Source organism: Trichechus manatus, unplaced genomic scaffold, assembly GCF_000243295.1.
Source record: "Trichechus manatus latirostris isolate Lorelei unplaced genomic scaffold, TriManLat1.0 scaffold00008, whole genome shotgun sequence".
Taxonomy (NCBI): Eukaryota; Metazoa; Chordata; class Mammalia; order Sirenia; family Trichechidae; genus Trichechus; species Trichechus manatus.
The window spans coordinates 21,716,184-21,735,024 of record NW_004443944.1 but is presented as its reverse complement, the minus strand read 5'-3'; the positions used below and the strand labels follow the sequence as shown (position 1 = coordinate 21,735,024).

Here is an 18,841-nt window from a genome sequence, read left to right as displayed (position 1 = left end):
TTTCTACTCCCAGGAAAATTAGAGATGGGGAAACAGAACAAAACCTCTCTGCTTTTTCCCTTGCTAAAAGAAATACCTGAAATTTTGGTGGCGATGCGAGTGGTGACAGGGGGCCCAAAGCCCTTTGCTGTGCTGGCCTTGATGGTGAAGGAGTAGGTGGTCCCTGGATACAGACCCACAAAGAGGTGGTGGGTTTCGTTGCGAAGCTTGAACACTTTCCCCCTCTGGCTGGAGAGGTCGGCACTTGGATCCAGTGAGCCAACAGCCTTGTAGTTGATCTGTACAACGAGCCAGCAGACAAACAGGTAAATGCCTCGCTCAGGAAGCTGAGTCAGGCTCCCTTGGAGGTACACCAGGGGAGAGGAGAGAAGGCATGTGAGCTGCCAGTTACTGACCACTTGACAGATCATCCATGCCCCTGAATACTCCACTGCTGACACCCTGGAGCCATGCTGTCCAGTCGAAATAGAATGTGAGCCACAAATGCAGTTTTCAAATGTTCTAATAGCCACATTAAGAAAAATATACAAGAAGTGAAATTAATTTTAGTAATATCATTGAACTGAATATATCTAAAATATTATCATTCCAACATATAATCAATATAAAAATTTTAAAGAGACAGTGTAAATTATTCATTCATATTAGGTCTTTGCAATTGGGTATGTATTTTACCCTTGGAGAACATTTCAACTTGGACTGATCACATTTCAAAAGCACAGTAGCCCCATATGACTGGTGGTTACCATATTAGCAGCACAGCACAGCTGTACAGCAGTGTCAGAGTGTGGCATTCTGGTTGGAATTACTTGGAAGACTTATTAAAAATGCAGATCCTGGGCCTCAGGTTCCACACGGATAGCATTTGCTGTCTGGTACTTTCTCATACATCATCTCGTTTGTCTTCCCAAAAACCTAGTAGGCATCAGAATAATTATTCCCATTTTACTGATGACAAAACTGAGGCTCAGCTGTATGCAACTTGCTCTAAATCTTCGCCTTTCAAACAATCAATGGTGAAGGCCCAGTTTTGTGTTCTCCAATCCATTCCAGACCAATAATAATACAAAAGCCAGGCCACACATGACTCATCATGTGAGCTGGGCAATAACCAAACTGATCAACACTCTGCAATGAGACACTTGGGTGTCAAGGCAATGTCAAGTTGCTATAAACGTTTCTAAGTGCTTACTCTCAATTTCTATGCTTATATTGCTAGGAACAGTAACAGTCAGTTGGCAGACTGGCAGTGGTCTTGGCACATCACCCTTTGAGTGTACCACTTCTCTAAATTACATTGATTAAGTGACAAACACGGGTTTTTTGTTTGTTTGTTTTGTCTGTTCCATCAAAAAATGTTTTATTAAAAGATACATGTATAGATAGATATGGCTATATATACATATATGCATAAAATACTTATGCATAAAATATACAGCTTGATGAATTTTCACAACCTGTATACAACTATGTAACCAGCAACCAAATCAAGAGACAGAATATTACCAGACCCCAGACTTTTCCTTCATGCCCTCTCCTAGTCCTACTCCTCCTCTCCCCCAGGATAACCTCTATCCTCACTTCTAACAGCATTGACCAGTTTACATAAATGGAATCAGACACTATAGTCTGTTGTGTGTCTGGCTTCTTTGCTCAGCAGTCTGTTGGCGAGGTTCATCTAGGTTGTCAAGTGTAGTTGTAGACCCTGGATTCTCATTGGCATTCACTATCCTACTGCAGATACAGGACTAAACCGAAGTCCGTCAGACTCTGAAGCCTGTGCTGTTTATTCTATACCACGCTGCCTGGCCTGGAGACACATTTCATTAATTGAAGAACATATTCATTCGTTTGCTTATTCACTCATTAACAAATGTTTCCTGCATACATCTCGTATTCTAGGCTTTGTGCTGTGTGCTGCTGGAGGCCCCAAATGAATTCAAGCCAAGCCTTGCCCTCAGGTGGCTTCCATTCTAAAGAGAAGCCAACCACATGCAACTTATGCCTACTTTATGTTCCATCAAGAATGTCCCAGACTTGAGACGACAGCCAGACCCAGGCAGAAATGGAACACACCAACTTTACTTCAAAAATAAAATAAGCAATGTTCTGTTTCTGGAAATGGCACCGAAGGCTCTGGGGAAAGAAGTGATTTCTCTCCCCTTTATTTAACAGTGGTTGTGAGTGCAGTGATTGATTCTACTTCTAGAGGTGACTTTCATGTTCTCAGAGGTGAGAGACCAGACTGCCCAGAGCAGAGGAGGAGAAACCCCACTGAGCTGATGGGTTTGTGCATTTTACAAGAAGAGCCTGAAGGTGCATATCCATCCCACAGGTCCCTCGCCACTAGCTTTAAGTTTCTCTGGTATGCCTGTTCACAGCATTCCCTCTGGTCCCCCCTGTGCACCCCAACCCTTCCCAGAGGCAAACACTGCAAACCTCCGTCTCTCTTTGCTTCAGGGCTTTCTCCATGGATGCTTGGTCCAAAGTGCTGGGTAGTTAGCACGTAGCCCCCAGCAACCCTCAGCCAGTACTGAAGGGAGCATAAATTCCCAGGCCCCCTCTCAAACGGTAGCCCTGCAGCTATTCTACACTGCTGCCCAGTTTCCCTGGGGGATTCAGCTCTACTTGCCTCCAAAGCTACCAAAAAAAAAAAGCAAACCAGTTGCTGTTAGTCGATTCTGACTCATGGTGACCCCACGTGTCAGAGTAGAACTGTGTTCCATAGGGTTTTCAGTGGCTGATTTTGGGGAAGTAGACCACTAGGCCTTTCTTCTGAGGTACCTCTGGGTGGACTCAGCCCACCAACTTTTCAGTTAGCAGCCAAGTATGTTAACTGTTTGTACCAGCCAGGGGTCTCCTCCAATGGGAGCTCGCTTGAAAAGACACCCATCATTGGCTAACAAATGTCCTATCTCTTCCTCACTCTCTCCCCACTTACTGGTGTTTCCTAAACCTGTAAAACAGTCTACTTGCATTTGAACCCTTTTCTTTATGTTTGCTTCTGAGGAACCCACAACTAAGCCAGAGAGTGATTAGGAAGCCATCTTGGGACAACTGAACTATGATGGAGATGGATGACATGGAGTAAGAGCAGAGGAAAGAACATTCCAGGCAGAGCCAACTGCCTGGGCAAAGGCCTGGGGTGGGGAAGGCATGGAAGAACTGACAAAAGTCCCTGTAACTAGAGGAGTAGTTGTTGTTGTCAGGTGCCATCCAGTTGGTTCCAACTCATAGTGACCCTGTGTACAACATAACAAAACACTGCCTGTCCTGTACCATCCTCACAGTCATTACTATGTTCAAGCCCCTTGTTGCAGCCACTGTGTCAGTCCATTTCATTGAGGGTCTTCCTCTTTTTTGCTGACCCTCTATTTTACTAAGCATGATGTCCTTCTCCAGGAACTGATCCCTCTTGATAACGTGTCCAAAGTATCTGAGATGAAGTCCCGCCATCCTTGCTTCTAAGGAGAATTCTGGCTGTACTTCTTGCAAGATAGATATGTTCATTCTTTTGTGACTAGAGTGCTGAGCAAATGGGGTGAGTGGGGCTGTCATAGTGGGGGTCAGGATTCCAGTTTTCCCTAGTGGCAGAAGGGAGACACTCAGAGAGCTCTGCCTGGGACAACAAAGCCCAGTGCACCAGTGGAGGAGATGTGTCTGTGCATCCCTTGGAAATCCCATCTAAGTCTCCCTGTGGGCGGGTGGCAACTACATTGATTTGATATACACACACTGGGAGGTAAAACTCATGCCTTATTTACTAGCCAATTCCTTTCCTGAGCTCCAAATTCAATCCAAAAGTGACTCAATTTCCACCGAGCTGTCGATATAATATACCGTGCTCCCCTGCTCTCCTAACCTTTCCTGGTATTACAGGATTCTCACTTACTTGTAATGAAACACTATGAATAAATCACTGTATGTTAATATAGTGTGTCTTCAATTTTTTATGAAGGGCTTCACCAAATCTAATTTCCACTGCTTTGTCAGAAACAGTCTTTGAAAAATTTAACTTGCAAGTTTTACCAAGTTAGTGGGGGATCAGGATGGTGAGGGAAAGAAGGAAGGTGAGAAAAATGGAATGGGATGGAGCTGTGGTCATAAAATGCATAATGCAATAATGCAAAATGAATCTTCGTTTGGAAGTGGAGAAAAGGAAGATTTGTTAGAATAGCAACCATAAAATAAAGAGTGAGTGGGGGAAAGGCTGCGGAGCTGCACAGCAACCGTGGGCTCCAGGGCCTGGAGAAACAAAGTGCTCCTGGGCATCCTCTTCTCCTTTGGTTGCTTGTTAATGGAATCCCCACCCAGACGCCAGAGGGAGCACTTCATAATGAAAGTCCAATCACTCATTGCGTATTTACAACTAAGAGAGCAATGGTTTCCCATAATTCTCAGGATTAAGACCACATCCTTGTCTTGGTCTAAAAGACACTCTATGAGCTGGCCTCTGCTCATCTCCTTGGCCCCTCCCAGTCTCCATCTTGTTGTTAGGTGCTGTTGAGTCGGTTCCAACTCATAGTGACCCTGTGCACAACAGAACGAAACACTGCCCTGTCCTGCACCATCCTCAACCCCAGCCTTATTTCAGTAGCTGAAAAGAGCCAGAATTCCTCTAGCCACAGGGCCTTTGCACCAGCTATTTGGTCAGCTTGGAAAATTTTTTCCTTCCCATGCCTCCTCTTTCCCTAGTTAATGACTCCTCATCCTCAGACCTCAGTTAAAATGACACTTTTCATGAGCTCCTCCTCAGATTGCCAGGTCCTCCCACTTTATGTTCCCAGAATCCTGTACCCCTGCTAATTTCCCATTTAACCATGCAATTATTTCATTAATGTGTCTTTTTTTCTACCAGCCCAGTGATGGGAGAAGTACAGTCCATAAGCCAATCCTGGCCTGACATCTATTTTTGTAAACAAATTTGTGTTGGAACACGGCCACACTCACTGGTTTACATATTGTTTATGGCTGCTTTTACACTACAATGGCAGAGTTGAGTAGTTGCAACAGAGACCCTGTGGCCTACACAGTCTAAAATATTTACTCTCTGGCCCTTTAGAGAAAAAGTCTGCTGGCCCTTGTACTAGACTTTAAGCTCCAAGAGGGCAAGGATTTTATCTCTTTTGCCCAACATTTCATGCCCTTGCATAGGGTATGTATGTGTTGTATATATAAATGAAAGCTATGTGGCTTGAGCAATTAGCTTAACCTCTCTGAGCCCCAGGTTCCTCAATGGTAAAATAATTCTAATTTCAGTTTCTGTTTTAATGCATGTTGCAGATTTATTCCCAGACCCTTTGCTTCTGGAAGATACTCCATTTATTCAGGAGTAAGGGCCCAGGGAGTCAATGAGTGACTTTAGCTTCTGCACCAGGGCTCCAGCTGAAACAGACAAGGGAACATTCTCGGGAAGAATGGGCAGCCCTTCTACTCTGGGCTGAAAGGGCAGGGGCAAGAGAGGCAGGGAGAACAGACGGGAACAATTTCCCTTGATGAGCTCCATCAGGAAGTACAGGTTTCTTGAACATTCTTGTACTGAGCCCTGCTATGTCGAGGCACTGGCTGGGTATGGGGTCTGACTACCTCGGTTCCGTTTTCATACAGAACAGATGACAATATGCTGGTTTGGAGGAGGAGATGGTGCATGAGGGTTAAAGGAAGATACAAGGTGAGGTAGGGATGAGGAAAGTGGCCGGGACTCAGAAGCACGTGAGTAAAAGGTGCAACCATGATAAAAACACCATTTTGGAGCTCCCGCTTTGTGCAAGCAGTGCAAGGGATTCCTAACATAAAAGTTATCTCGTTTAACCCTCAAAAAACCTGATGCAGGAAACATAACATGGAGGAATCTGGAAGGCATTATGCTGAGTGAATTTATTCAGTCACAAAAGGGCAAATATTGTATAAGACCACTATTATAAGAACTCAAGAAATGGTTTAAACACAGAAAAAAACATTCTTTGATGGTTATGAGGGTGGGGAGGGAGGGAGAGGGTCACTGACTAACTAGATAGTAGACAAGAATTATCTTAGGTGAAGGGAAGGGCAGCACACACTACAGGGGAAGTCAGCACAACTGGACAAACAAAAACTAAGAAATATCCTGAATACAACCAAACACTTCAAGGGACAGAGTAGCAGGGGCGGAGGTCTGGGGATCATGTTTTCAGGAGACATCTAGGTCAATTGGCATAGCAAAGTTTATTAAGAAAATGTTCTGCATCCTACTTTGGTGAGTGGCATCTGGGGTCTTAAAAGCTAGTGAGTGGCCATCTAAGATGCATCAATTGGTCTCAACGCACCTGGAGTAAAGGAGAATGAAGAACACCAAAGTCACAAGGAAAGCATTAGCCCAAGAGACAGAAAGGGCCACATAAAGTGGAGACTGCAACAGCCTGAGACCAGAACAACTAGATGGTGCCTGGCTACCACCAATGACCGCCCTGACAGGACAAAACAGAGAGTCCCTTATGGAGCAGGAGAAAACTGGGGTGGAGAACTCAAATTCTAGTAATAAGACCAGATGTTGTGGTCTGACTGAGACTGGAGGAAACCTGCAAAGCATGGCTCCCTACTCTGTCAAGCCAGCACTAAAACCATTCTCGAGGCCAACTCTTCAAAGATTAGACTGGACTATGGGACATAAAATGATACTCGTGAAGAGTGTGCTTCTTAGCTCAAGCAGATACATGAGACTAAATGGGCAGCTTCTGTCTGGAGGTGAGATGAGAAGGCAGAGAGGGTCAGGAGTTGGTTGAATGGACACATGAAATCGGGTGGAAAGGAGGAATGTGCTGTCACAGTACAGGGAGAGCAATTAGAGTCACATAACAATGTATGTATAAATTTTTGTATGAGAGACTAACTTGAATTGTAAACTTCCACTGAAAGTACAACAATAAAATAAAATAAAAAACCTGATACAGGATACATGACATGATGAATTTGTCAAAGCTCATAGAACGGTACAACACAGAGTGAACCCTAATGTAGACTATGAACTTCAGTTAATAACAGTGTATTAATATTGGTTCGTCAATTGCAACAGATGTACCATACAATGCAAGATATCTTCATAGGAAAAACTGTGTGCAGAGGCAAAAGGGTACGGGAACTCTCTATACTTTCTGTACAATTTTTCTGTAAATGTAAACCTAAAACTGCTCTACAAAATAAAATGTATTGAAAAATGCAAAAAAAAAAAAAATAGTCCAGACCAAAAAAAAAAAATCATGGGTCTTTATGATTATTCCCATTCCTCAGCTGAGGAAACTGAGGCCAAGAGAGGGAGTGAAAGTGTGAGCTGGGGTGAGGGCAACTCTGGGTGCCTTCTGGCTGTGTCCTGGAAGGAGGGGGTGATAATGTATAAGACGTGAAATGCTTTCTCTGTACCAGCTTCACCGGGATCTTGCCTCTTAGCTGGTGTGTGACTACATGATGCAGTCATGATGCAGCAGGGAATTTGCATAAGTTTATTCTAAAACATAGAGACGCCCTGGTGGGACTAGAGGGTTGTCCAAAGAGATCACTCCCAAAGAGAGGACCTCAAATTGAAGAATCTCATTAACAGCATCAGTTGTCAGTTGCGATGGTATAAACTGAGTCAAGACTTGCCCACCTACAGCTTGACACTCTGGAAGCATCTTCTTTAGCTTAGCCCCTTCCCCTCCTGGATAAAGATTAGTGTCTTCATCCTAAACCTTTTGGGGGATCAGCTCCTTAAGTTACCCATCCCACGTGCTCCTGGCTTTCTCCAGTGGCTTCCAGCCCATACTCTGAACATCTCAACATACTAGAGTTTAACAAGGTTACAGATAAAATAGACCAACACTGTCAGTTCATGACAAAGTGTTACATTCATTTTTTTTTTTTTGCCCTAGAAGTTCAAAAAACTAGTTAAAATATTTTCCCCTTTTTTTGATCAGCAGTAAAAGTGTCTACAGGCATGGTCTTTGCCATCATGGTGACTTCAGTGGAAAATCCAAAAGAAGGCCAGCTCAAGGTAATCATTTCATGTTACAAAGTGTGGTGGTGTTAGCTGCTGCCAGTCAGCTCTGACTCATGGTGACTGTTGAATGAATAGTTGTCTAGTCTTCCACCGTCTTCATGATCATTGGTATGTTTGAGTCCATTGTTGGAGCTATTGTGCCAGTCCATCTCACTGAGGGTTTCTCTCCTTTTCACTGGCCCTCTACTTTACCAAACATGATGTCCTTTCCTAGCGATTGGTCTTCCCTGATGATGTGGCTTAAGTGAGTCTAAGTCTCACCATCCTCACTTTTAAGGCACATTCTTATTGTATAGTGATGGTGTAGTGATGGTTTTTTTTTTTTTTTTGGTTCTCTGACAATTTAAAAATAAAACGCAAACATTCTTCTTCAGAAGAAAAGTGTGAAGGCACAGATGTCTGCAATGCATATGCCAGTGACTTCTTGGCCACGGTGCCCTTTTTTTCCTTAGAGAGTTGAAGACTATAATAACAACAGATAAATGATTATGACTGACACTTGTACTGCTGTTCCCAGTGTTCTAGCCAGGGATAGAATATGGGGAATTGCTACTGTTCTGCAAACCCAGCTACTGCTTTTGCTTCTGTTGAGATTTAATCATTCAGTCAGCAAATGTTCAGTGATGCTCTGTGCTAGACTCAGTGCTGGGCTTTCGGGATACTGAGATTAAGACAACACAGTTATTAATTTTGGGGACAAATGAGGCATCAATCGGTATTACAAGGAACCAGGTACTTTGAGAACACAGAATACAGGAACGTCCCAGAGACGCTGGGTTATGTTGGGTTAGGCCAGTGGTCCTCAGCCCTGGCTGAGAATAGAATCTTCTGGGGACCTTTTAAAACAATACCAATACCTTGCCCCACCCCAGATGGGTTATATCAAACTCTCTGGATGGAAGGGCCTAGGCATCGTACTTTTTAAAAACTACCCAGGAGATTCTAATGGGTATCCAGGATTGAGAACTTCCGAGCTGAGCCTTAAGCATGGGGGGAGTAAGCGGAAGAATTGTGAATTGGCACTTCTACGTGCCAAGGAAAGATGCCTGTCATGGATTGAATTGTGTGCCCCAAAAATATCTGTCAGCTTGGCTAGGTCATGATTCCCAGTATTGTATGATTGCCTACCATTTTATCATCTGATGTGATTTCCCTATGTGTTGTAAATGCTTTCACTATGATGTAATAAAATGGATTAGTAGCAGTTATATTGATGAGATCTACAACACAGATAGGACCTCAGGCCAATCTCTTTTGAGATATAAAAGAGAGAAGTGAGCAGACAGACATGGGAACCTCACACCACCAAGAAAGCAGTGCTGGGAGCAGAGTGCGTCCTTTGGACCTGAGGTTCCTGTGCTGAGATGCTGGCAAACCAAGGGAAGACTGATGTATCACGAGGACGTTTCTCCAGAACTGACAGAGAGAGAGGGCCTTCTCCTGGAGCTGATGCCCTGAATGTGGACTTGTAGCCTACTGGACTGTGAGAGAATAAACTTGTCTTTGTTAAAGCCATCTGCTTGTGGTATTTCTGTTATAGCAGCACTTGATGTCTAAGTGCCTTAAAATGACCTGCTAGAAAGAAATAGAAAATCACCATTGGTACACCACAGTGATAACTGCTGCAGGCAGGATTCATTGGTGAATGCTAAAATTGGTGGAGGGAAACAGGATATTTGCATAGCCTCAAAGTATCTCCCCCACTTTTACTAATTACTCTTAAGGTTTTAAATTAAGAGCACAGATTTACTGACATTCCCAGGAAGTGGAGTCTAGTTCCTCTCTCCTTGAGTGTGGGCTAGACTTAGTGACTCACTTAGAATGAACAAAGTATGGAAGAGAAATATAGTAACTTTACAGTGGAGAAACCTGGCTGACACCACGTGAACCAAGTGATCAAGACTACATCACTAGTGATAAGTCAGGTTCACAGCAGAAGCTGAGGGAGTGGAGGGAAGAGAGTGAATTTGAGTCAGGGCTGGCGAAGGATGAGGTCCCTAGAAATGTAGGAATAAGGTGGCACCAATACATGGCTCCAAGACTAAATGGGGGTGAGCCTTCTTAGGCTGGAAACCACTGGGAAAGACCTGCTGCATGTCTTCAGTGGCCTGATCAATCGTTCTGGTGCTGCTGGTGTTCAGGAACAAGAAGAGAAGAGGGGTCTCAACCTGGGGGAGGCAGAATCTGTTTTGAAACTCAGATCTACCATTTACCAAGAGTTGGATGACCAAGGCACTAGTTTGTAATCTCACCAGCCAAGTCCTCTGCTAACGAGTGAAACAGCAAAGCCCCTGGACAGGGTGGGCCTGGCTTCTCAGGTTCCCAAAGCCAAGCTCCAGGCTCAGAGGTCTCGCTCGTGGGCTTGGTTTGCTGCATCAGGACCTGCCTGAGCAGCACCTCTTCCCCAGCCCTGTCAGCACGGAGAATGAGGCCCATGAACACTGGCAGGACAGTACAGCTGCTCCCCTGCAGGGAGCTTGTGTTAGTCTTCTGTCAGCTCCCTTGGTTGCCATTGATCAGAAAGGCATTGCAGAAGGGGAAGTCGGTTTGTTTGCCCAACATGCTTTTGCTGATTTCCAGTCAATACACTGTGCTGTGACTTCAGCTGGTTTACTGGTGGCTCTGGGATCAAACACGAGGAGAAAGCAGGCTCAGAATCCAGCTGGCCCAGGGTCCTTAGTGTTCCCTGCCCAGCGACCTAAACCACGGGGGTGGCCAGTGGGTGATAAGAACAGAACTTTTATCGAGTGCTTGCTTACCATGTGCCCTGGCTCTTGTCTAATTCACCGCCCCACCCATCATTTCCCAGTAAGACTGTAGTGTGGAGTGTTCCTGTCCATAGATGCTCCCCCTACCGGCCCTGGAATCCAGCCAAATCCTTCCCTGTCTCTTCCCCTCCCCTGCCCCACATGGGAGGGATATTCTGACAGTTTCACTCTTTCAAACTGTGCTGAATTTCAAAGGACACAGCCAGAGTCCCCCAACAGGCCACCATCAACTCTGATGGCCCTAAGCTCTTTCTTCCTAAAATGTCATAATGCAGCTTAATAATATGAAGCTTAAACCTCCTTTCAGCTTTTAATCTCGTGCTGGGGCGTCCTGGGTGCTATGATTTTGTTATTTTCACGGAAACTTTTTTGCTTAATGAGTCTGTCTGGCGATATTCCCAATTGCTTTTAGTCTGCATTGCAATACTTATCGGGTTTCTAAATGTAAGCTGCTTGCCTTCCAACTTCACTCTCAGCTGATTTCTGTTCTGCTAAGTTTAACCTGGTTAAGTTGCTAAGTTGTGTGACTGATTCCTCTCCAGTTGGCTTTGGACATGGAGATGCGAGAGAAGTTGAATAATCCCGAGGCACTGCTCCCTGGGACCTTGCAGCCATACCAGCGGCCTTTCTGGCAGAGACATCCTGGGGATAGCCTTCATTGAGGGCAAGGCCTGAATTCTATTTATTTATTGCTTTATCTGCCAAGCTCCCAGCCTGGCACAGAACAAGAGTCAATAACGTTTACTGAATAAATGAGGATTAAGAATGAAAATGTAACAAACCCTGAATGTGGTACAGCTGGGATCTGAAATGAGGTTGTTCTGATGCCAAAGCCCAGCATATTGCTCCCCACCCTGCTGCCTTGTCCTTGGCCCCTTTATTCACTTCTTTGTGTGACCAGTAGCTGGTGGGGGGATTGGCTGTGGGTGCTTGTGACTGTCAGACCACAGGGCTTCATAAATGGTCTGTCTGGGCCTGCCTCTTCCCAGGAGCATCCCTGGCATTTGGGTCTCTGCTTGTCTGGCACATAGTTGGCACTCAGTAATTATGTATTTAATAATTGATGAGACCTAGTTGGCGAAAAGCTCTTGTCCTATTGGGCACGAGTTTCCAAACCTACATACGTAGAAAGTACCTTCAGTGCTTTTCCTCCCTTATTTGTTATTAAAAATGGCCACAAATCCCTTGACATGCCTCCCACCAAGAGTTGGAGTCTACATCCCCTCTTCTTGAATCTAGCTGGATTTGTGACTGCACTGACCAATGTAACATGGCGGAAATGATGCTGTGTGACTTTTGAGACTAGGTCATAAAAGGCAATGAAGCTTCTGCTTTTTGCACTGAGACACTTATATCTACAGCCCTGAGCTGCTGTGTATCAGTCTGACTACCCTGAGACCGCCATGCTGTGAGGAAGCACCAGCCACATGAAGAGGCCACGTGTAGATGCTCTAGTTGATAGCCCTAGCTGAGTCCAGTCTTCCAGTCGGACCTGTCCAGGCACCAGATATCTGAGTAAGAAAGCCACCAGATGATTCCACGCTCAGCTGTCTGATTACCTCCAGCTACTTGAGTCTTCTGAGATCCCAGATGTCTTGGAGCTGAAACAAGCCATCCCTGCTATGCCCTTTTAAATTTCTGACCCACAGAATCTGTTAGCATAATAAAATTGTTGCTTAGGCCACCAAGTTTTGGGGTGTTTTGTTACCCTACAATATTAACTAGAACATATTTGTCCATTAGACTGGAGAGTTTCTTGAAAGCATGGATAACCTTTTATTCAGTTTTGTATCCCAAAAAAGAAGCATAGTAGATGCTCAGTAAACGCATGCTGCCTTCTTAATCAAGTGATTAAAGTAATGAGACATAGACATCATGTGCCTCTGGATAAGATACTCTGAGAAAGAGATAATATTACTTGTGCGGAATTTTTGCCCAAAATGCATAATCTCAATGTAATCATGAGAAAAAACCAGATAAACTCAAGTTACGGGACAGTCTACTGACTGGCAGTGTACGGCAGTACTGACCAGAACTCTTCAAAAGAGACAAGGTCATAAAAGACAAAGGATGACTGAGGAGCTATCCCAGATTGAAGCAGACCAAGCAGTAATAACAACTAAATGCAACGTAGAATCCTGGATCAGAAAATGGACATTAGATGGAAAATGAGTGAAATTCAAATAAGATCTGTAGATTAGTTTGTAGTATTGGTTCAGTGTTCATTTCCTACTTTCAATAATTGTACTGTGGTGATGTAAGATGCTACCATTAGGGAAGCTGGGTGATGGGTATATGGGAACTCCCTGTACTAATTTTGAAAGCAGTGCTTTTCTGACAGTCTAAAATAATTTTAAAATAAAAGAAAAAAATTTTTTTTTAAAGATAACAGAAAGAATGCATGCTAAATCACGTTCATTGACTAATCTTGAATCATGGAACCTCAAGATCAGAAGTCAAAGGCTCAACCCTCTTCTCCCTGCTTCCTTGTAGCAAGTCATTACAATAATCTTACCATTCATTACCACTCACTGTTTGCCAGGCACCATGCTAAACACCTTCTGTGCATTACCAGGCACTCATTTAATCATCACAAGTTTATGAGGCGAGTACCATTATTATCTCCATTTTATAGATGAGAAAACAGGCTTAGGGGTAATAAGTGACTTTCCATAGTTCTCACCGGAAGTAAGAGGCAGAGCCATGTTTGGAACCCAGGCAGTGCGACTCTAGACTACACTTTCTTAACCCTAGTTTACTGCTGCCATCATCAAGGTTGGCCAGTCTTGCTTCCAGGCAGGGGTGGATTAACCAATAAGCCAGGTATGCACGGGCTTACATTAAGCCAGGTATGCCCGGGCTTACATTAAGCAAGGTACACACGGGCTTACTTATGATTACTTACTAATCTGTAGTGCACAATTTCACCTGTTTGTCACCAAAAAAACTGGTGAAATTGTGCACTACAGATTAGTAAGTAAGCACAAGCCTGTGTGTACTTTGCTTATTGGGTAATCCATCCCTGCTTCCAGGTGGTGGGAGACCAGAAAGTCGGCTCTGGGAACCTATTTCTGTAAGGATCAGCTAGAATGAGAGAACTTGCCCCAAGTCTGGAGGGGCAGGGAGAGGTCCTGGTTAGAGAGTTGGGTCTATGGAGGCCAAAGTTCAGGGGAGTTGGGGTGGAAGTAAATTTGGAGGGGGCTTGCTGGCTGACTGCATTACCCAAGCACCCCAGAGGGTTTCTCCTTCAAGCTTGGAGCTTCCCTGCCTCCTTGTCAGAAGCGAAGGCAGGAGGCAGACTGGAGAGGCCTTTGGAGGAGAAATCCATTGATCACATAATCAGACATTCCAGGTCAGCAGAGGGCTGAAGGCTGAAGTTTCCCTCTTTCTTTCATTCAGCATTTTTCTTATGAAATTAAAATAGAATTGATTTTCTCCCCCCTAAATTAGGCTTTAGGAAAGGAATAAAAGGGTGGGCATGTTGGAGATTGGAGCATCAATTCAGTCCAGCAGAGCAGCATTTTTGAGATGTTTTATTAGCGCCTATTTATTACGGAAACATTTTGTGAAAGTCTTTTTTTTTTTCCTTTAATATCTCCTTCTTCCCACAAGAAAGCTTTTGTTTTTTTTACCCTTCGTGGTTAAAATTATCATTTATTCTAACTCTCTGCTGGTCTCAAGTTAGAGCTCCCTGTCACTAACCTTGCCCCTGTGGTATTTCCCCAGGAGCAGACACAGCGGGTGACATTGCTATTTATGGAACTGTCATTTCCCGTGAAATGGGGCTTTGAGGAGCCCACCCTCTCCTATTCTGCAGTGACCCCGGGCTCACAGCTGGGGTGAGCGTCTCCATTTGCAGAGTACTCCCAGGAGAGCAGGGCTGGAGGAAACTGAGGCTCAGAGAGGTTAAAGGGATGCCTGAGATCACACAGTAAGTGGTTCTTCGCTGAGGAGGCAGCGATGGTATGAGGAAACAGCACGGGGAGGGAAGGAATCGTAACACTCGGGCTTCTACAGCAGCACTGCCCGACAGAAATAGAATATGAGCCTCATTAGTAATTTTATGTTTCTAGGAGCCATATTAAAAAAAAGTAAAAAGAAACAGGTGAAATTAATTTTGATAATTTATTTAGCTCAATATATCTAAAATGTTATTATTTCAACATGTAACCAATACTAAAATTATTAATGAGATAGTTTACATTTTATTTTTCATACGGAATGTTCCAAATCCAATGTTTATTTTACATTTAGTGCACATCTAGATTTGGACTAGCCACATTCCACCTGCTCAGTAGCCACGTGTAGCTAGTGAACTAAACAGTGCTGGCCTAGACCTTTACAGCCTTTTGTTTTTTCTCCATTATTGCCTCCTAAGAAGCCTATTTAAACATGTTTTTCCTAATCGTTGGCTCATAAAATTTTAATTCCACAGATATATGTATAGCCATATATACATATCTGCGCTTTATACATAAAAAGTAAGATTTTTTCAGCCTCTTTGAGAACCAGCTTTTGCCTCTTGGGGGCGATATCACCCCCGTTAAGAACGCGTGGTCTAGAGCAAGCAATAGCATTCCTGAGCCTCTGGTTCTTATGTGCAAAATGAGGATTATTGAGTGGAGGGAATGAGGCGGTTTTTGTGGGAAAGCATCTAATAGTGCTGAGTATGGCACTGCCAGTAACCACTGAGTTGAACTGGTGCTTTCAGAACATGTCCTCTCACAGGAAGAGGGGCAGTGTCCAGGAGCTAGGCTCCCCTCCTAAACCTGCAGTTGCCAGGGGTATGTGCTATTCATCTCTGCCTGCTGTCCTGCTTCAGGAGACTTCCTAAAGCCATCACAGGGCCAAGCCAGGAGTGTTGTCTTTCAGCCCGCCCACAGCTCAGTGCAGGGCAGCGTGGACCTTGTGGGCCACAGCTTCAGTGTCCTCCCCACTCCCCATGTTGGACATCAGTGGATGCTGAAGGGCCATAGGTCACCCTAGTAGGTCAGCCCGGGTCTTCTGACACCCAGATCAGTGGGGCCCAGGCTTTTTATCTCTGCCCAGACACATGCCACAGGTTCCAAGCCCTCCCAGTCTACCCTGGAATCGGGAGGTTGCTTACTGTGGGCTAAAGTGTTCTCTGCTTTTTGAAAGCCCATGCCCTCTGTGGATAAACATACGAATCTGATGCCCCAGTTCCTTGGAGATTCTAGCACATACTTCCTCTTCCCAGATATTAAGAGACTGCTTTGAATTGTATCTTACACCCCTTCCTGCTAGCCACAGGGATCAATTTCTGTGCCTGTGGCTCCCAAAGAGAGGTTATCATCAACAACTTGGCTGCCTCTGTCTAGTTCTGCCCTATATGAGTGAGACATACCCAAGAGGCAATACCAAGGGTATCCAGGAATCATGCAGAACACCTTTGGAGATGGGGACCTCAGCCCCTCTTACCCACTGTGCAGTTCCACCTGTGGGCAGTGCTGTAAGAACGTAGGTGCTGGCACCAGGCAAGCCTGGATTCTACTCTCAGCTCCTCTGGGTCCTCCCAGCTTCTCCATTTACTCTACATGGTGCATGTGAGTGGGGCTTATTGCAAAGGCTGCAGATTTGGTGTCCTAAGGAGGGGATGGCAAGACGAAACTCACGGACTGGAAGTCTGATCGCCAGGCCTTCCAGAAGCATGCCTCATTAGGCACCACTATAGGGAGACGCAAACTGCAAACTAAGAAGGAAAATGGCTTCGGGATTTCATTTCTTCTTCTTCTTCTTTTTTTTTTTTTTGCATCAAAGTCAAGTGTACTTCTTGGATTCCTAAGTTGTGTGTCTTTATATACAACTCCATTCCCCACCTTTTATATGGAAGGAGGTTCAGAATAGAGAGAAATTGTTTGGAAATATATCAGTAAAGACTCAAGTAGAGCAAAAGGAAGAACTTTCAGATTATGAAAGACTTAATAGCATGGACTTGACCTTGGGCACACAGGGCTGGTTTTCAGCTATGATGCTTGGCATCTGGGTGACTGTCAACAAGACTCAGTTTAATCATCAAGGGTGATGGGTATATGGGAAAAAGGTTTGTTGTGAAGTTAAAACACGTTCCTGTGTCCGAGAGGCCTTGGAAATGTCCAGCACTTAGTAGGATATCAAGTAGGTCAAACAGACCTGAACTTAAGAAGTCAAAGAGGGTATTTTGTGGGTGTTTGGGGAAAACCATATGCTCATTCAGCTTGATTTCAGCAAATATTTATTAAGCTGGCCATTATTTTAGGTACTTGAGATATGTCAGTGAACAAACTGATATAAAGACCCCTGGCCTGGTGGAGTTTACCTTCTAGTTGTGGGGGCAGTAAGGGAAAGGGAGAAAATTATAATAAACATACTAAATAAGTCAGCTTCTTACATGTTTGCAGGTGATAAGTGCTACAGAGAGCAAAAGCAAGCCCACAGCAAAGCAGGGAAAGGGGTAAAGGAGTGCTAGGGAGTGGTGCCGTAGACCCGGTTGCTGTTGAGTAGATTCTGACTCATGGCGATCCCATGTGCGCCAGAGTAGAATTGTGCTCCATAAGGTTTTCAGTGCTGATTTTTTGGAAGTAGATTGCCAGGCCTTTCATCTGAGGTGCTTCTGGGTGGACTCAAACCTCCAATCTTCCAGTTAGCAGCCGAGTGCATTAGCCATTCACACCACCCAGGGACTACCTGAGAGTGATGAGAGTTGCGATAAAATATGTTGGTCAGGGCTCATTGAGAAAGTGAGATTTGAGCAAGGCCTTTATGGAGGTGAGGGAGTTAGCTAACTGGACATCTAAGAAAAGAGCTTTCCAGGCAGAGAGAAATGCTTGAAGAAAAGCCCTGAATTGGAACCATGGCTGGTATGTTTGAGGAGCAGCAAGAAGGCCAGTGTGGCTGGAGCCCCGTCAGCAAAAGGGAGAAGAGTGGGAGTTGAGTCGGAGGAGTGAACAGGTGTCATTGAGATCCCTGTGAGTCCTTGTAAGACTTAGGCTTTCTAGTCTGGGTGAAATGAAGCCACCACAAGACATGAGCTGCATCAGGGTGATAATCAGCCCCTGAGACGGATGTGGTAGAGAGACCTGGCTGGAAGGACTGAACTCTGTCCTGAAAGGTGACTAATGACTCTGCTGCAACTCAGACCAGAGATGCAGGGGCCCGTGACCTCCTGGGACTCCTCTTCTAAGGCTTTGGACCCCAAGCACCTGGAGGATGAGTAGGTGCATGTGGCTCCCCTCCATGCCCTCTGAGCCCAGAGGATATTGTCGAGCCCAGCCTCTGAACCCTGCCTCCTGCTCTAGCAGCCCTGCTCAATCCCCACCAGGCTTCTTTCAAGGTCCCCCGATGGCTGAGTGGGAGAGGTGTGGAGGGAAGGACAGGGAGCATGTACTAGGCCCTGGGCAGGAAAAATGGACACAAATCCAGGGAGCTGTAGGTATCCAAGAAGACAACCATTGCCCACCCAGTGTGGCTATCTCTATGCAGGACCTCAGGAGTATGGATGGAACTTGATTAGAAGATGTCAAAGGCTATTATAAGAAGTGCTCTTTAAGGGGGAGAAGCCACAGAGCTGTGGCAGGAGTACCCTCTAGTTCTAGCCTCCCAGGGGTCTGACATCTTGAAAGCCATTGCTCTTCAAATAGAGTGGTTGGGATATGAGAGCTCAGCACAGCTTCAGAGACAAGGTATACAGTTGTAGTTGTTGACTGGGGCAACATTTAGAGCAACATTAACTTTTTGTGAGATCCACACCTGGAAATGTATCCACCAATCAAGATTCAGAACTCATAAATCCCCCAGATGTGAAGAAGGCAACTTGGAGACTCTCTCCAAGTTCAAGGTACACAACTAAAAGGTGCTGGGCATTTCATGTGGGAAGTGAAAATAATCATTCCATTGATTCAGATGAAGGCTTCTTCATTGAAAAATATCAAAATTTGCATGAAAGACGTTTGCTAAAGTAATAGCAGTTGAAATAACTCATTGATGTGCTATGAATATAAATATAGAAACACCCCCATGGAGACCTGTTCGCACTGGCTTCTCGTCCTATTACTTTTTTTTTTTT

The 18,841-nt window shown here is 44.8% G+C and overlaps 1 protein-coding gene across 1 annotated transcript in view; it reads right to left on the bottom strand.

The window, feature by feature from the left end:
• The window catches only part of PTPRT (protein tyrosine phosphatase receptor type T), a gene marked incomplete at its 3' end in the record, with an annotated part of 923,104 nt that overhangs the window by 292,759 nt on the left and 611,504 nt on the right, over positions 1-18,841 (bottom strand). The window contains exon 12 of the mRNA XM_012558679.1: positions 77-278. Within this exon, the coding sequence (XP_012414133.1) occupies positions 77-278 (202 nt within the window). The remainder of the gene's footprint in view (positions 1-76; positions 279-18,841) is intronic.